General features: G+C 40.6%; 1 protein-coding gene and 1 pseudogene across 1 annotated transcript in view; one reads left to right on the forward strand and one right to left on the reverse strand.

Moving 5' to 3' along the window:
* The window catches only part of LOC149307296 (tropomodulin-3-like), a 47523-nt gene extending 34713 nt beyond the window's left edge, over positions 1–12810 (forward strand). Inside the window, exons 9-11 of the mRNA XM_089538303.1 lie at positions 784–928; positions 1951–2062; positions 6931–12810. Of these exons, the coding sequence (XP_089394429.1) occupies positions 784–928; positions 1951–2027 (222 nt within the window). The 3' untranslated portion in view covers positions 2028–2062; positions 6931–12810. The remainder of the gene's footprint in view (positions 1–783; positions 929–1950; positions 2063–6930) is intronic.
* LOC149307297 (chromosome-associated kinesin KIF4A-like) lies at positions 10546–11336 on the reverse strand (annotated as a pseudogene).
* Positions 12811–16011: the final 3201 nt, after the last annotated feature.

Consider the following 16011-nt stretch of genomic DNA (forward strand, 5'->3'; position numbering starts at 1 on the left):
GTTACCAGCTATTGATTGATTGATTGATTGGATTACAAATATGTATTTTATCCCATATTTTCTAATAAGATTGCGAGGCGCCAAATAGATAAAACAATGTAAGCAATATGTTTTTAATCTTGTTGAAGTTATTTGCCTGTTTGAATTTGGAATTGTTTAAATGGAACAAGATAAAAACAAACATTTCAAAGAAGTTGAAAGTGATTTTTAAAAAGGCTAAAAGAGGGTTTTGTTTTTAATGTACAGGTTTAAAATATACATGCATAATAGTAAATTATGGCCCAAATTAGTTATCAGTACAGGGTGCCTCCTTCTGATCTCAGAGTGACTTGCATCTGCAGTGGCAACACCTGGTGGTTTTCAGGGACCATGAGTAAAGGTGGCTGCTGCCCTTGCTGCAAAGAGAGCTGAAAACCTGCAGTGAAAGATTAGTTATTTAAATGTGGGTTATTAGGGGGAGGCAGTGCTGAATCAGGTGCAAGTGTTGTGAAAATAGTTTGCACCTGATTTGTGGTTTTGGCCTGTGTCATGTAAACAGGACGCAACAAGCCCAAGGGGACTTTGGGAGAATTTGTCCATGTAGGCAAGCCCTAGGATATCTCCTGTTCCTGAGATGGGAGATCACCCCCATTCATGCTTACTCGGCTGTGTAGAACTAGAGTTCCCATCTTGGCATTGCCACTGCTGATAAAGCATTCCTAAATTGTTAGGAGTTTTACTCTGAGCCACTCTACTCTAGGAGACTAGCATTGGCTGACTTCTAATGTTTGCTGATTTCAACAGAGGCAGCAGCTGGGGACCCCAGCAGAAATGGAGATTGCAAAGATGCTTGAGGAAAACACCAAGATTCTTAAATTTGGGTATCATTTTACACAACAGGGACCACGGACAAGAGCAGCAAATGCCATTACAAAAAATAACGATTTAGGTAAGGTTATTTCTTCTATGGAAAGAACAAGTATTGTGCTGAGTTTGGTTATTGTTACTTTGTATCCTGATAAAGAATATTTTCATAGTAATGAACTGTGTGTAATACTTTTTTTAAAATACAGTCCTCCTTAGTGGTATGTTTCATTTAAATACGGTCATCCTTCTCTAAAGACATAGGAGGACTGACATGTGACGTGATAGCCATCTTTAAATATCTGAAGGGTTGCCATGTAGAAGTTGGAGCGAGTTTCTTTTCTTCTCTAGTGATTGAAACAAACCAGTGGATTCAGATTAGAAGAAAAGAGATTCCACTTAAACATTGGGAAGAACTTCTTTATTGTCAGAGATGTTCAACATTGGAGTAGACTGTCTTAGAGGGTAGTGGACTTTGCATCTTTAAACAGAAGTTGGATGGGCATCAGGAGTGCTTTAGTTGTATATTCTTGCATAGCAGGAGGATGAATTAGATGGCCCTTCTCAGTTCTATCATTTTCACTCTCAGCTTTGTTGCAACCTGTGATTAAATGGACAAGCTTATTAGCTATATTTTCCTGTGCCATTCAAACTGAGAAACTAAGTTTACCATCTTTGGAACAAGCCTGTTCTACATATAGTAAGCATGGCTTTCTAGATTTGGAGACACATGAAATTATGATTAATATGTCTGCCTATGTGGAATCCTGGTGTTACATGGAATCCTAAGGTTTGTGGTTTGGTGAGGCACTAAAGCTCTTTAGCTGAGAATTCTAACTACATCCTTTCTAAATCTCAGGATTCTGTAGGACAGAAGCATGGCAGTTAAAGTGGAATGATAAGTACTAGAATTTTGTAGTGTGAAAAGGCCACTGGTATCTTTATTGAAAGGTCTATATTAATTTAAATCTCCCCCCCCCACACACTATGCACACAAATTCCAGCTATGATATTCCATTACTGGGAAATCTTTTATTTTCTATTGATGTCTTGTTTTTCCCCCTTCTTTGTTCTTGCTTTCCTAGTCTGCCGCATAGCAGTAAACATTTCTGAAAATATCTTTTCACATCTTCATCCCTGAAGCTTCTGATGCAAGTTATTGTAAATGCTCACTTGGGTACTGAACACTGCAAGGAAAACCACTTTTAAAATATTGCAGGTCAAATCTCTGTATATGTCTCCTAGCAGATCTGTGTGCTCCACACTTATATCACACTTTCCTGCATGTCTGCTTTGTTCATCGGCAGTTTGTGCTGGAATTCATTTCAAACTGCATGATTAGTTGGCCATCACTAACCATTCGCAGACAAAACATGGGTTTTAAAAGTCAATTTCAGGTAGCAAAAGGTGTATTGTTACTCACAGCATATGTTGAATTCAACTTAGGGGCTAGACAGATGGGGAGAAAGGGATGACGAGATGCCGCCCCATTCTGCCACTGATGGAGGCTGCAGCAACCAAATGGCACAGCCTCCACGAGGCATAAAAAGAACCTGCTCCCAGCGGGTTCTTTTTAGGGTGCGCAAGGGATGCCATTGTAGCCCTCACGTGCACTGATGATGTATGCACAGCACTGTTCGGATGCTATGCTGTGCATACATCATCATGGTGTGGACAGGGGCGAGCCATGATGGTGCCCACGGCGCTGGGTAGGGCTCAAGAGCGTGCGGATGCTCCTCTCTCCCAATCCCTAAAATCGGCCCCAGGCTGGCACATAACACCTGTCTGTCCTGGGCTTTAGTTCAAAAAAATTAATTTTAAGCACTTTTCCTATTCTAAGTATGTGTCCATTTCCCTGAACTTCTATTTATGGGAAACAGAATTGGATCATGCAAGCCACAGGTCTGCCTGTTCAGTCTTAGTCTTGCAAACCAATAGCTTGCTGTGCTTATAAAACATGGCTCTTAGGAATATCCCTGATACTTTGCATTTAAATTTTAGAGTTCTGATCATGATGATGACAATGACAATATTTATTTATATCCCCCCTTTTCCACAGTTTCAGCCTCAAGGTGGCGTAAAACAGTTAAAACAAACATAGTTAAAAACTAATACCGTACCAAAGTTTAAAACCATTATAAATCAATCTTTCCTTCAAACGTGTCTCTGATTCTGGTGGGACAGAGAGCAGGGCCTCCTCAGATGAATAGCTATTTACTTGCAATATATAGTGCTGATAAGTGTTTCCTTGCCAAATCCACATGTCAGTAACCTTTTCCTGCAATATTGGCAGAAATCCCTCTTCATGATTATGTGCATAAATCTCTGCATGTGAAGGAACCCTTTGATGCTACACAAACCACATGTTAAATGGCAACACTGAGCAGTTGTTTGGAATCCCAAATGTGCAGCCAAATGCACAACCAAGCATGCATGTGCATCTGTGCACATCTGCATGAGCTATGGCACCAACGCACAACTCTGCTTTCACAGCCTAGAACTGGATGCAGAGAGTCCTCATCAAACCAAAAGGCTAAATCACCTTCATGACAGAATGTCAGAATGTGTAAGCCACCAACAGGATTCCACTGTTGTGTGCAGTACTGAGTTGGAAGGGTTTTATTCCCTCTGCTGATAACTTTATGGAATTGTGTGTTTTCTTGCCCCAGAACAGGCCAGAGAACTGTACCATGCAGAAACAACAGTTAATTTTGATCTTATAAAATATGGTAACTAGATTTTGAAATGAATATTTCACCATTCCCTTAACTGTGTGTGTGTCTTCAAGGTGCCTGTCAATTTATTGCAACCCCAGGAATTTCATAGGGTTTTCTTAGGCAAGGACTACACAGAGTTGCTTCCTTTGAAAGATAGCCTACAGCACCTAATATTCCTTGGCGGTCTGCCACCCAACTACTAACCAGAGCTGACCCTTTCAAGAACAGACAGGATCTTTGGGATACTTAGCCACTTCCCTTAACTGTAGCTGTGTAAATTAAAAAACAAAAAACAAACGAGGCTTAAAGTAGTTTCAAGCTCTTTTAATAATGTGTTATATTTTTAACATCCCAAAGTTTTGTGTACAAGTGATCTGTTTGCTGTCTGTCTGTGTAATTCTGTGTTTTGTGATGTGTTGCCTCGATTGTGCTGGCCTGGCAGGATTCTGGGTCTGGTTTTAGGCGTCCTGGGTAACATCAGGCGTGTTAGCTGTACAAAGCACAGAAAGAATAATTGCATCTATGGGTTGTGATCCAAAACGTACCAGAACTCCTGCCTTCACCTAATAGGTCTTGAAATTGAGAAGAAACCCACTTGAATGTGGGAATAAAATGTTGCAACGGGTGGTGGGGATTGGTAGAAATTAGTCTGGGGCAACAGAAATGTCTTTTGGATAATTGTAAAGTCAGCAACAAATTCTCTAACTTCCAACAACTTCCCAACATTTGCTCTGTCTTAAGGAGACCATTGCTATACTAGATAGCAGTGATAGGCCCAATGCAAGAGAACCCTTACAGATATAAGAACAATGTGTAGACAACCAGTAGCACCTCTCAGCTTTAAGCATCTCCATACTCCACTAGCATCTGCAAATGGCCCCATTATGTTTCTGTTTCCCCTAAATATTAAAACTGCCTTATGATTTGATATGTGCTAGAGCAGCGGAAGGCAGGTGAACACTGTAACATAATTAATTAATCAATTAATTAATTAATAATCCATCCTTATAAAAATTATTTACTCAGCCTGAGAAGAAGGCAGTGACAAACTTCCTCTGAACAAATCTTGCCAAGATGACAGGGTTGCCATAAGTTGGAAACAAATGGAAGAAACTCAACAAATTACATATACTGTTTTATTTATATCTTGTCCCTTTCCCAAACTGGAATGTAAGGTATCTTACAAAAGTTAAAACAGATACAGCTAAAAATGAACAAAGAAAGAAATAGATTGTACGAAAGTTAAAGAGTATAACTAAACCATCAATAAAATCAAACACGGTTAAAAACAGACCATTACAAGGGAAAACAGCAAAGGGAAACAACAAGGCACATAAAAGTATCCTTAGTTAGATAGAAGAAATAGAAATAGAATAATAATGTATTACTATTATTGGTAGTAGCAGTAGTATTAGTAGCAGTGGCAGCAGCAGTATATCCTGCCTTTTCCTCCCATTTGGGACTCAAAGTGGCTTGCCATATATACTCAACTATAAGTGAAAAAAATTGCCCCAAAATTGACCCTAAAATCCTGGGTTGGCTTACATACGGGTCAATACAGTAATACTGCTTAGAAAGAAGCACCCGCCACCACCACCATGTCCCACTGTCTCTGTTTTGGCAGTGATCTCTGAAAATCCAACCTCCAGAGGAGGAGGAAGATGGGGAGAGAAGGTTTTAACATCTGATTGAGAAGGGAAGGAAGTGGAGGGAAGTGGAGTGTTTGATGGTCAGAGAGATCCAGAGGAGCAGGATGGGGAGGGAAGGTTGTAACATCCGATTGAGAAGGGAATAACCTCTTTCACACACTCTCTCTGTCCCTGTCTTGGTAGCTCTTTCAGAGATCTCCGCTGAGGAGGGAGAGCGAGAAAATTCCCCTTTCATTCTAACGTTAAAACTTTCTACCTGTTCCCATTCTCCTCCTTCCTCTCTGGGCCTCTCCTGCTCACCAAACCCCACTTCCCTCCCATTCCTTGCCTTCTCAAACCAGTGTTAAAACCTCCTGCAGCACCAGGAAAGTCATGTTAGGTGGTTAGGAAAGATCTAAACCGGAGGAAGGAAAGGGGGAAGTGGTGTTTTCCTTTTGTTTTGTCCTTTACATCCTTTGTTACATACTCCTACGTTTTTCCCTTGACTTATCCACAGGTCGTACCAAAAGCCATGATTTTGGCCCTAAAATCTTCCTTCGACTTGTACACGAGGTTGACTTGTACACTATACACTACAGCAGTTAAAAGAGACACATCTTTACAATATATGTTTATGTATATGCACCTTCAAATTGGCTGTTGACCTCTGGCAACCCCATGGATTTCATAGGGTTTTCTAAGGCAAGGAATACTCCAAGATAGTTTTGCCAATTCCTTCCTCTGAAACATAGCCTACAGCACCTGGTTTTTATTGGTAATCTCACACCCAATAAAACTCACTTTAAAATATACTAAAGTTAAAAATGTCATTAAACTATTGTTGTGTGCCTTCAGGTCATTTCCGACTTATGGTGACCCTAAGGTGAATTTTCTTGGCAGGATTTGTTCAGAGAGGTTTGCCATTGCCTTCCCCTGAGGCTGAGAGTATATGACGTGACAAAGGTCATCCAGTGGGTTTCATGGCTGAGCTGGGAATCGAACCCTGGTCTCCAGAGTCATACATAGTCCAACATTCAAACCACTATGCCACTATTCATAAAATTAAAACCAGTTTTAAAAACTCTTAAAAACAAAACACAGATAAAGCAGTGCAATTCTGCAGGACCCAGTCCCCTAGAGCAGTCTTAACCTGCTTGCAGAAAGATAGGGAGAGTGCCAATCTGAAATAAATTTTGGAGCTATAATAAACAGATAAATTGACACTCCTCAAAAATGAATAATTAAGACCTTTGATGTACAACTTTCTGGCAGCTACATCAAAGAATAGCTGTGCTGTAAGCCATGTGATGTTGATGGCCTTTCAGTAACTGCATCTCTCCTGATGCAGCACTTAGAGTGGCGGAATGAAACTTGGGAGGTCCTGTGTTTGCTCTTCATTGAGCCATGATGCTCAGAGGGTGACCCTCGGCCATCCACTCTTTCTCAGCCTGACCTATCTCCCAACATTGTAATGAAAATGAAACAGGAAAGAGAACCCTGCATGCCATCTTAAACTCATCAGAGGAGGGGAGAGTTAAATGTCACAAATCCATAAATCACAGATAATGACTGTATCCTGTGAAAATGACTAGGTTGTGGCCACAATCTCTTTATGGCCATCACTGCAATTATTCCTTCTAGCCTTTGACTGTTAACAGACATCCTTTCTGGAGTCAAATGAAATAGGATAATAGTTAACCAGCATTTTCTCTTAACCTACTATTTTCTCCATTTGAACACAGTTCGCAAGAGAAGAGTGGAAGGAGACCATGTGTAAATCTTCCTGCCACCAGATTTGCAGAATGTGGAGAATCTGGAGCTCCCCAAGTACATCTGCTTTGCTTGGGCTTCAACAATCCCAAGATTTCTTCTTACCTGGGTAGAAGGGAAAAGACTGGAATTGCCATTCCACTTCTTGTTTGTTTATTTGTTTGTTTGTTCCTTTGGTGTCCTTGGGGCTTTTTTGGTAAAGTTATGTTGATATACATGATACCCAACACATGTATGCCTGAATATCTTATAACCCCATTCAGCCAATATTGTTTTTTGAACAAATCCTTTTCTTTCAAAACTTGGGGCAGGTGTCTTCCAGAAAGATAAATACTAGTGCTAAAGTCCGTGTAATATACAGTCAGTAACCAGCAGGTAAATGGATTTAAACTCACAGGGAATAAGTTTTCAAGCAAAAAAAGCTGAGATCCTTATTTAAGTACCAGGACTTTGTATATTTTGAAAACTGTGGGCTGGGGGGACCTTAAAAGGAGGACAAAGGATTTTACTTATTTCATCTACCCTCTTCATATGATGATGATGATGCTAAATCATTGCTACAGAAGATACTGTTATTGTTCTGAAAATGCTTTGACTGTTTTTAAAAAATAATGCTTTCTTCATACGGCAATTAAACTTGAAATGTCTTCTTCTTTTTCTTCTTTTAAAAGAAGATTCCACATCAAGGGAATCCTTTGCTCTTTTTAAACTTGTGGGTAAACTACACTGTCTAAAATGGAGATGCGGCACCTTAAACATTTGCCAAGAAGAGTTGCTTAGTTGGCTTAAACTCCCCCCCCCCCAAATTAACTTGCAACACCTGACATTTCAGGGGTTTTAGTCTGCTATGTCTAAACTGGATTTATTTATACACATCTTCTTTGATTTCCTTGGCATTGTGTAGGCCTATGTTTTCTTAGCATGTAAAGATTCCAGACTGGGGAAGATTACTAAAACCTCAGTGTCAGCATTGCAAACTCAGTGTTCCTAAGCCATAATACAGCATATAGTCATTGCATAACCTCTCGCTAGATTTGTGAGAAACCGGTTTGTGGGGGTTGAAATATAGGCTGCATATATGCTCCTGAATTTTCCTGTCTTGACAAGCAAGGCACAATAAGCTTTCCAGAAATTTTACAATATCTGCTTATGCTCAGCATCCACAGGTAGAACCTCAGTAGCAAGGCCATTCATCCTGATGCAGATCCTAAACCCTGGGTAGCTGGGTCAGGGAAGTCACCATTTTGAAATCCCCATATAGCACAGTTCCAAAGCAGAGTGGGAAATTAAAATAGTACAGCACTCAAACCACTATGCTATGCTGGCTCTCATGCCACACTGACTCTCTATATTAACTTACCACTATATTCATGCTCACCATGGATTTATAGCTTTACAGTGTTACATGGTGTGCTGATGACTGTATTAATCTATCTGGTTGGTCCTGTGCAAACCTTGGCAAAGTCAACAGAACATAAGCAGTACTATTGTGTTGAACCCATTTTGTATCTGGAATAGGATGCCCAAAGGAGACTCCGAATTTATTTAAATTCAAAATTTTGTCTAGGCAGAAAATATCTGTTTCCATATTGAGGATCACCTTGATCTTTGTTTATTCTTAAGAGAGAGAGAGAGAGAGTGTGTGTGTGTGTGTAAGCATGGGCCTTCACATCCATGGATTTGATAGTGTTTTCTTAGGCAAGGAACACTCAGAGATGGTTTTGTCCATTGCTTCCTCTGAAATACAGCCTACAGCACCTGGTATTTGTTGATGGTCCCCCATCCAATTACTAACCAGGGCTGACCCTGTTTAGCTTCCACGATCAGATGGGATCTGGAGCCTTTAGTATTTAGGCTCTTTGTTCTTACTCTAAAGCAATTTGGGTGTTATTTGACCAGCATGAAACTAAATTGCAGAGGGAAGAATATCAGGCTTTGATGCAAACATTTTAATCAAAGATGTAGAGTATAGTTTTTTGTGGGTTTTTCGGGCTATGTGGCCATATTCTAGAAGAGTTTATTCCTCATGCTGGCACAATGTCAGGAATAAACTCTTCTAGAACATGACCATATAGCCCGGCCATGAAAGCCTTCAACTTCATATGTAGAGTATCTCTGTGTTTATAATTAGTTGGCTCTGATTTACTATTTTTCATAAAGTTCTGTCTTGGATAAACTTTACCCACAAATCACTGAGGACTGAAGCAAAAACTTGTTCATTATTGTAATTATTTTGCTCAAACCTATTACCTTCCAAATATGTTAAACTATGACTCCCATCACCCAGATGACATGCTGGCTGAGGGGGATGAGGGTTGTAGTCCAACACACTGAGATAGTTCCAGGTTGAGGAAGGCTGCTGTAGTTTGTACTGTATCTTGATATATGTGCAGATCATATATTTCTGTTTCTTTTGTATTCACTAAAAAAAACTTGTTGAGAAAAAATTGGGAAAACAAATCTCTGTTTTCATTTGTCATTTCCAACAGTCATTAAGTGAAAAGAGAAATAATTGTTCCAGGATCAACACATCCATGTGAAAAGTTCTATGCTCTAACTGAGATGTAACTACTTAAAGTACTTTGACTTGTTCTGAAAAACCAAATATTGCAGAGCTCTGGTCTTTATTTGTAAAAGCAGAGGATTACCTTTTAAAAAAAATCTGTGTTAAATTTATGGCATGTTGCATGCTTGGAAAAAAAACAACAGTTTTGTTAGGCCACAAAACTAGTAGAGGCTACACATGGACTGGTCTGGTTTACAATACATATTCCGCCCCCCTTGAATTTCCATCATCCAGATGCAGTTATAAACTTGAATCCAATGGTGTTGACTCAGCTTGATAGAATGGACAGTTTTTGGCAACCCTCTCCTACCAGCATCTATACACCCATAACCTTCCAAATTTGCTCTAAAAGGTTGGAGGATCCTCAGAAGCAGCTTTGGGATCGGCATAGTAGTCTGCAGGAGGAATCAGCATAAATTACCTCTTCCATTCCACTGGTAGTGAGTGACAATGAACAGATATGTCTCAAAACTACCTTAAAATAAATCTCATAGGACTGTGTTCCTGTATTTGGGTATTTTATCTGTGTAAGTCACATTGAAATAACTTCAGAGCTTGGAAAATGCATTCTTTTGAACATCAGCACCCAGAATCCGAAAGAATTCTGGGAATTGTAGTCCAAACAGCAACTTTCCCCAGCTTTGATTACCATACATGGACAGGAGTGTCCTTTGATCAGCTGGTGCTAAACTAACTTAAAGCATGAGAGATGCTTGAACTGTATTACACTGTATAAATAAATAATAAATAAACTTTTTATTTATATCCTGCTTTTTGTCTGGACAATCAAAGCAGTATACAATTAAAATGAAAACAGTACATACCCAATATTCCCTGCCCCTTAAAAAGGAATTAAACAATTACAGATTGAAGTCAAGATCTTTGGCATCCCCCATTTGCTCATCCATGACTATTTTTTTTATTACAGTATTTATACCCCGCCCTTCAGCCCTAAAGGCTATCAGAGCGGCTTACAATTATTATTTTTAATTAGACGGTTCCTTGCCCTCAGGCTTACAATCTAACAATCTTGGTTCTTCTCAAAGACTTCTTTCATCTTTGACAGCTCTTCATCCTGGAAGCGGAGCTGTTCCAGGAGCTGCTTCTCTGCTTCTTCTTTATGCTGTATCTGGCTGAGCAGGTACAGGACCTTTACTTGATGCTCCTGCTCCATCTTGACCAGCCAGCTCTCATGCTCTGCTTTCGTGTCGGCTGCCACTTTCTATTCTTCAAGGAGCATTTTGTGCATGTCAGCGCTTGTGGACTTGCTCTGTTGAAGGCTGTTCTCCAGTTTGCTGTCTTCTACTTTGGAGGATCAGGTACTTGATGGTGATGATGCTCTTCCAGCGCTGTTTGGTCCGGTCTCCTGCATTGGCATCAAGGAGCTTCTGTTGCAGATCAGCAATCTGGGCCTTCCTGAGCTCCATCTCCAGGCTCTCAATCTGTTTGCTGATGAAATAATTCACCTCCACACCATTGTGTGAGAAGGTACTTTGAGGGAAGGTTCTCCCTTGCATCTCGCTTTTCTTTAAGCGATGTGATTTTCTCTGCCAAAGTCTTCCAGTCCTCCTCCAGAAGGTCATTCAGGTGGTGCCGAGCCTCTTCAATACTGATAAAGACCTCAGTTTCATTTGCAAGCCAGTTCTCCACCCAGGCAGCAAGTCCCTCAACTCCACAGTTTGAGTTCTCTTTCTGTTTGCTGGCAGCTTCATGCTGTTTCTGCAGAGCAATCTTCAAGTGTCTGTTAGCAGTATGAAACAAGCATGGGATAATCCATGTATCTATCACTGCTGCTGCATGATCACCTTTCATTTTTAGCACAACTTGTGTGGCAGTTTGCACTTCATGATCAAAGGGTGTTGGTGTGATTTCCTTCAGAGGAGAATATTCTAATTTCTTAAATGCCTAATGTAATGTAAACATCCAAGGTGGATGGGGACACGCTGTTTGGTAGACATTTGTCTTAGTTATCTTATGCAGGGACAGTGATGGAAGAATTAAAGGGATTAAGCAGAGTGGAAATTGTGCTGACCTCCAGACATTGCAGTTGTCAGGCTGCAAATCCTAGCCATTATTGCAAATGTTGAGGAATCCTGGGCATTGCAATTCAACAATATCTGAAGGGGACCAGGTTCCCATCCCTGTCATATTCCAGCCTAGGAAGGGGGAGTATGTAGTCCTGTAGATGTTCTTGAACTGCAAATCCCATTGGTCTCTAGCCAGGATAATTGATGTTAAGAGATTATGGGAGCTGTAGTCCAACATCTTACCTGTAATCCCACTCCCAACTATGACTGGGCATTCCTTTGTCTCCCAGACTTTTGAAACTAGTTTCCACAATTCCTGACTATTTGGCTTTTCTAGTTGGGGTTTATGGAAGGTGTTGCCCAAATCATTCTGGAAAGCACCAGGATTTCCTTGCTTGATCAAGAATTTGCTGTCAGCATTGTAGCAATCTGAGCATTTAATTATATCAAAAGCTAGTAAAACCTTTGGGCTCGGTCACTATTGTACCAAAGTCGAGTCACCAACTGTGTTTTAGGAGAAGCAGTCATCCTTAATTTTCATCCGTCTGCTTCAACAGATCAAACTGAGTCAGGGAAGCTAATTTTTCCATAACACACAGAAGTAGACAAGAGCAAATGCTACAAGGTAATATGTGGCTGTCTCAACAACTGCAGGTTCTCCCCATGTATCTATATTATTATTTTGTTTTTCAGTGGCAGATGAAGGCTTTCAAATCAGGAAATATAATCCAATGTAATGTCTTACATAATCCAATGCAATGATTTACAATAATATTTTTTTAAAATCAAGCTCACTAAGTTTACGTTTTAAGGCACATAAGCTTAACCCTACCTATTTGATGGTTCAGAAGTAAATATTAAACTGGGCCAGTTTCTCCGAGAGGTGGAACCTCTGCACATTTTACAGAATGATGGTGGTTCTTTGTGAAAGAAGGGATTGCTTGTTTAGAAATATGCACTTATTTTCATAATTAACAACCTCATCTTTGTGGATTGTCTTTAGGTCCCACTTTTAGGACCTTCGGTAGAATTATTCCATATTACATGTATGCTACAAAATAATGTGCTTACACATCATACTGTTTACAAATGTGTACCTTCTCTTGCCATTTTTGATACAAATACTGCTGTTTTTAAGCTGCAAAATTATAGTCGGGTCTGGTTGACATTTCTGTCGAAGAGACAGGAATGGAATTTTTTTGCGCCAAGATGCCAGCACTGTATGCTGCCATTATTGTAATAAAAGTATTCAAAGCATATCTTCCCCACGTATCAAGTTTTTGCTGCTCATAAATGGGTTTGTTGTTTCACATAAATGGGTTTATCATTTGACATGATTCAGAAAGCAGGCCGAGGTCAATCAGTAAATGGTGTTCAAGGAATGTACAGACTACAGAAAAAAGAAATGCAAGTGTTTCCAAGTTTTCATGGCAGGTTGGTGGTGCTTTTCTCATTTCTTTAATGCTTGAAGGGCAGTTCTGAACAGAAAATACATTGAAAACATGCCAGTGGGAGCCACAGTCAGCTAAGTTCGTAAGCTCATTCAGTAATATTTTTAGACAGAAAAATGCTCTTTAAACATTTAGAGAAACAGTGATCAAGACACCATAAAATGTGTGGGATTCTGTTTTTTAAAGCAGTGCAAGCAGGAACAACCCTGACACAGGTTGCATCCACACTACAGAAATAATCCAATTTGATACCACTTTAACTGCCATCACTGATTGCTATGGAATCCTGGGACCAGAGGTCTCAGGCAAAGAAGGCTAAATGTCTCACAAAACTACAATTCCCAGACCTCCATAGCATGCAGCCATGGCAGTTAAAAGTGGTATCAAATTGGATTGTTTTTGCAGTGCAGGTGCAGCCTGAGCTATTGCTGTTTCCTGGGTTTAGCCTTTGACACGGCAGGAAGATGCTTTCTTTGGGTGCACAACACATTTCCATCCATTTTACAGACGGCATAAGGCTCATGTCAGCACACAGTACACTTTGACGGAGGTCTTGTGTACTTTCAGCCCAGCGATGCTGAAGCTGGGAAGCCATTTTCAATTTCCCACTGAACTTTATACTGCACTGAACTCTAGTGTGGAAAGAAGGGCAGATCTGTGGTGTTTATAAGTCCATAGAGTGTAAGACGTGGCCATTCCCAAAGCTTTCAGTCATCACATTTATCTGTTGCAAAACATGAGTTTAAACCACCACATTGTCCACGGCAGCGCCCTGCAGACATTGTTCTTACTTGGTGTTTGGCTGCTGTAGTGAGTTGAGCCTCTGCCACCAGACAGAAGGGTTTTGGAGTCCTTGTTAGCATCATGGCCAAACATTGAACAGCTAGCTACTCAGTCTAGAGGAAGAGTACATTTGTATTAGTCAGCTGCTTAGTTACTTTCCCCATTAGTTTGGCAGTTGGGGGAAAATAATAAAGCTGGAAACGGAATTTTCCTCTCTTGCTAACCTGCTTATATGGTTCTCATAGCTAATGAGGGGAGGGAATGGGTCAGGCTTGCACACTTTTTCTTGGCATCTGCACTGTATCTATTGTGGTGGTGTTTTTTTATTTGAAGTTGATTTTTTGCTGAGCCTGTACACGAGAAACCTCCAGGATCATCAGCTGCCCTGCTGAGGCCTTGCAAACTCAGAGCCATGGCTTCCTCGATGGACTCAATCCATCCCTAGTGCTGTCTCCTTGACTGACTGGCTGGCACTTTACCAAGCATTATAGTCTTTTCCAATCAATCATGTCATCTCATGACATGTCCAAAGTACGACAGCCTCAGTTTAGTCATCTTTGCAGTATACAACCCTTAGGGAATCCAACTTTCCATTGTCTCTGCTCTGGAGGGGTGCCACCTGTCCAGGGGCCACATAGCCAAAGATGGGGAACCTGATAACTGTGGTATTGGTACAATCTGTTGTTGTTTAAGGGCCCAGTAGTACCAAAGGCACCAAAGAGGACACTGAACCCCATCAATAAAAGGGCTGGAATACTCTGCTCATGTGTACCATCTGCTATATCATTTACCACCAATAAAGCCTATCCTGTAGCAGTAGCATGTCAGTGTTCAGCCCTAAGAGAACTGTGAAGTCGAAGGCTTTCATGGCCGGTATCCATAGTTTTTTGTGAGTTTTTTGGGCTATGTGGCCATGTTCTAGAAGTGTTTATTACTGACATTTCACCAGTATCTGTGGCTGGCATCTAGTTCGGGAGATCTGGAACGATAGCCAGTCAAAGCACAGAAGAGCTGCTAAGCAATGTCCAATCTGGCTAGTATTTGGGAAGCTACCAAGAATTACCAGAGATCTCCAGGTAAGTGTAGCAAAGAATCATACCCGAAAACCTGCAGAGCTATTGTTGACTCAGTGATCTGACGGAGTTTAAGGCAGTTTCCTAAGTTCCCATTTGTCTGATATTATAATGACAGAACATATCTGTCTGCAAGTTTTCCTAGGAATTGCTGATTAAGAAATATGGTTAAGTTATACTGCATTGACATCTGCAGGGGAATAATCATGCTTTGATCAATTGTATGAGCACAATGCTCAGCTCAGCCTAGAGTAGATGTGGTTTTGGTTTTTTGCCAACTCACAAAGAAGGCTGTAGAGGTCACTTGTGTTGAAACTCATTCAGTGACAGATAGGTACATGATGTTCAGTCTCCTGTGTTCCAAAGTACAGTATATTATTTCCAAGACAACATCTTGATATCTTGTGACAGGTTACATAATTTTGCTGGAAAACAACAGAGTTTCTTGTAGCACCTTAAAAGATGAACTAATGTATTGTGATATCAGTTTCCTGGACTGTATTATTCCAGAATAAATGTGTTAATCTTTTTAAAGTGCTACAAAGATCTGTTTTTGCAGCAATAGAATGACGCAAGTCTCCTTCTGGAAATAATTCTTCTCGGACAACCTTTTGACTGGTTAGGCTTAAGAGCTTCTAGGAATATATTTTCCTTATACGTTCAGTATAAAAGGTACAGAAACCTGGTGGGGCTGTGGGGCACAAATGTTGTTGTGTGCCTTCAAGTCATTCCCGATTTATGGTGACCCTAAAGCAAAGCTATCACAGTTTTCTTGGCAGAATTTGTTCAGAGGGTGTTTGCCCCTTGCCTTCCTTTGAGGCTGAGAGAGTGTGACTTGCCCAAGGTTACCCATTGGGTTTCCATTGCTGAGTGGGGATTTGAACCCTGGTTTCCAGCATCATAGTCCAACGCTCAGACTACTGGACCATGCGAGCGCGTGACAGATTTTTACATCTGATGAAAAAGTCTACAAAATCTTGCGCTATGATGAACTGATAGTACAGTTGGCCTTCCACATTCACTGAGTTTAGGGGTGCAGGATCAGCATGAAAATGGGGGGAAATACAGATTTAACCCCCACACACACATTGTTATGGCACTATGGTTCCACTTTAACTACTATGGGCGCCTCTTAGTCCTCCAGTGCATTTCT

This window comes from Sceloporus occidentalis, unplaced genomic scaffold, assembly GCF_023333645.1.
Source record: "Sceloporus occidentalis isolate IW3139 unplaced genomic scaffold, rSceOcc1.0.p SCAF_9, whole genome shotgun sequence".
NCBI classification, from domain to species: domain Eukaryota; kingdom Metazoa; phylum Chordata; class Lepidosauria; order Squamata; family Phrynosomatidae; genus Sceloporus; species Sceloporus occidentalis.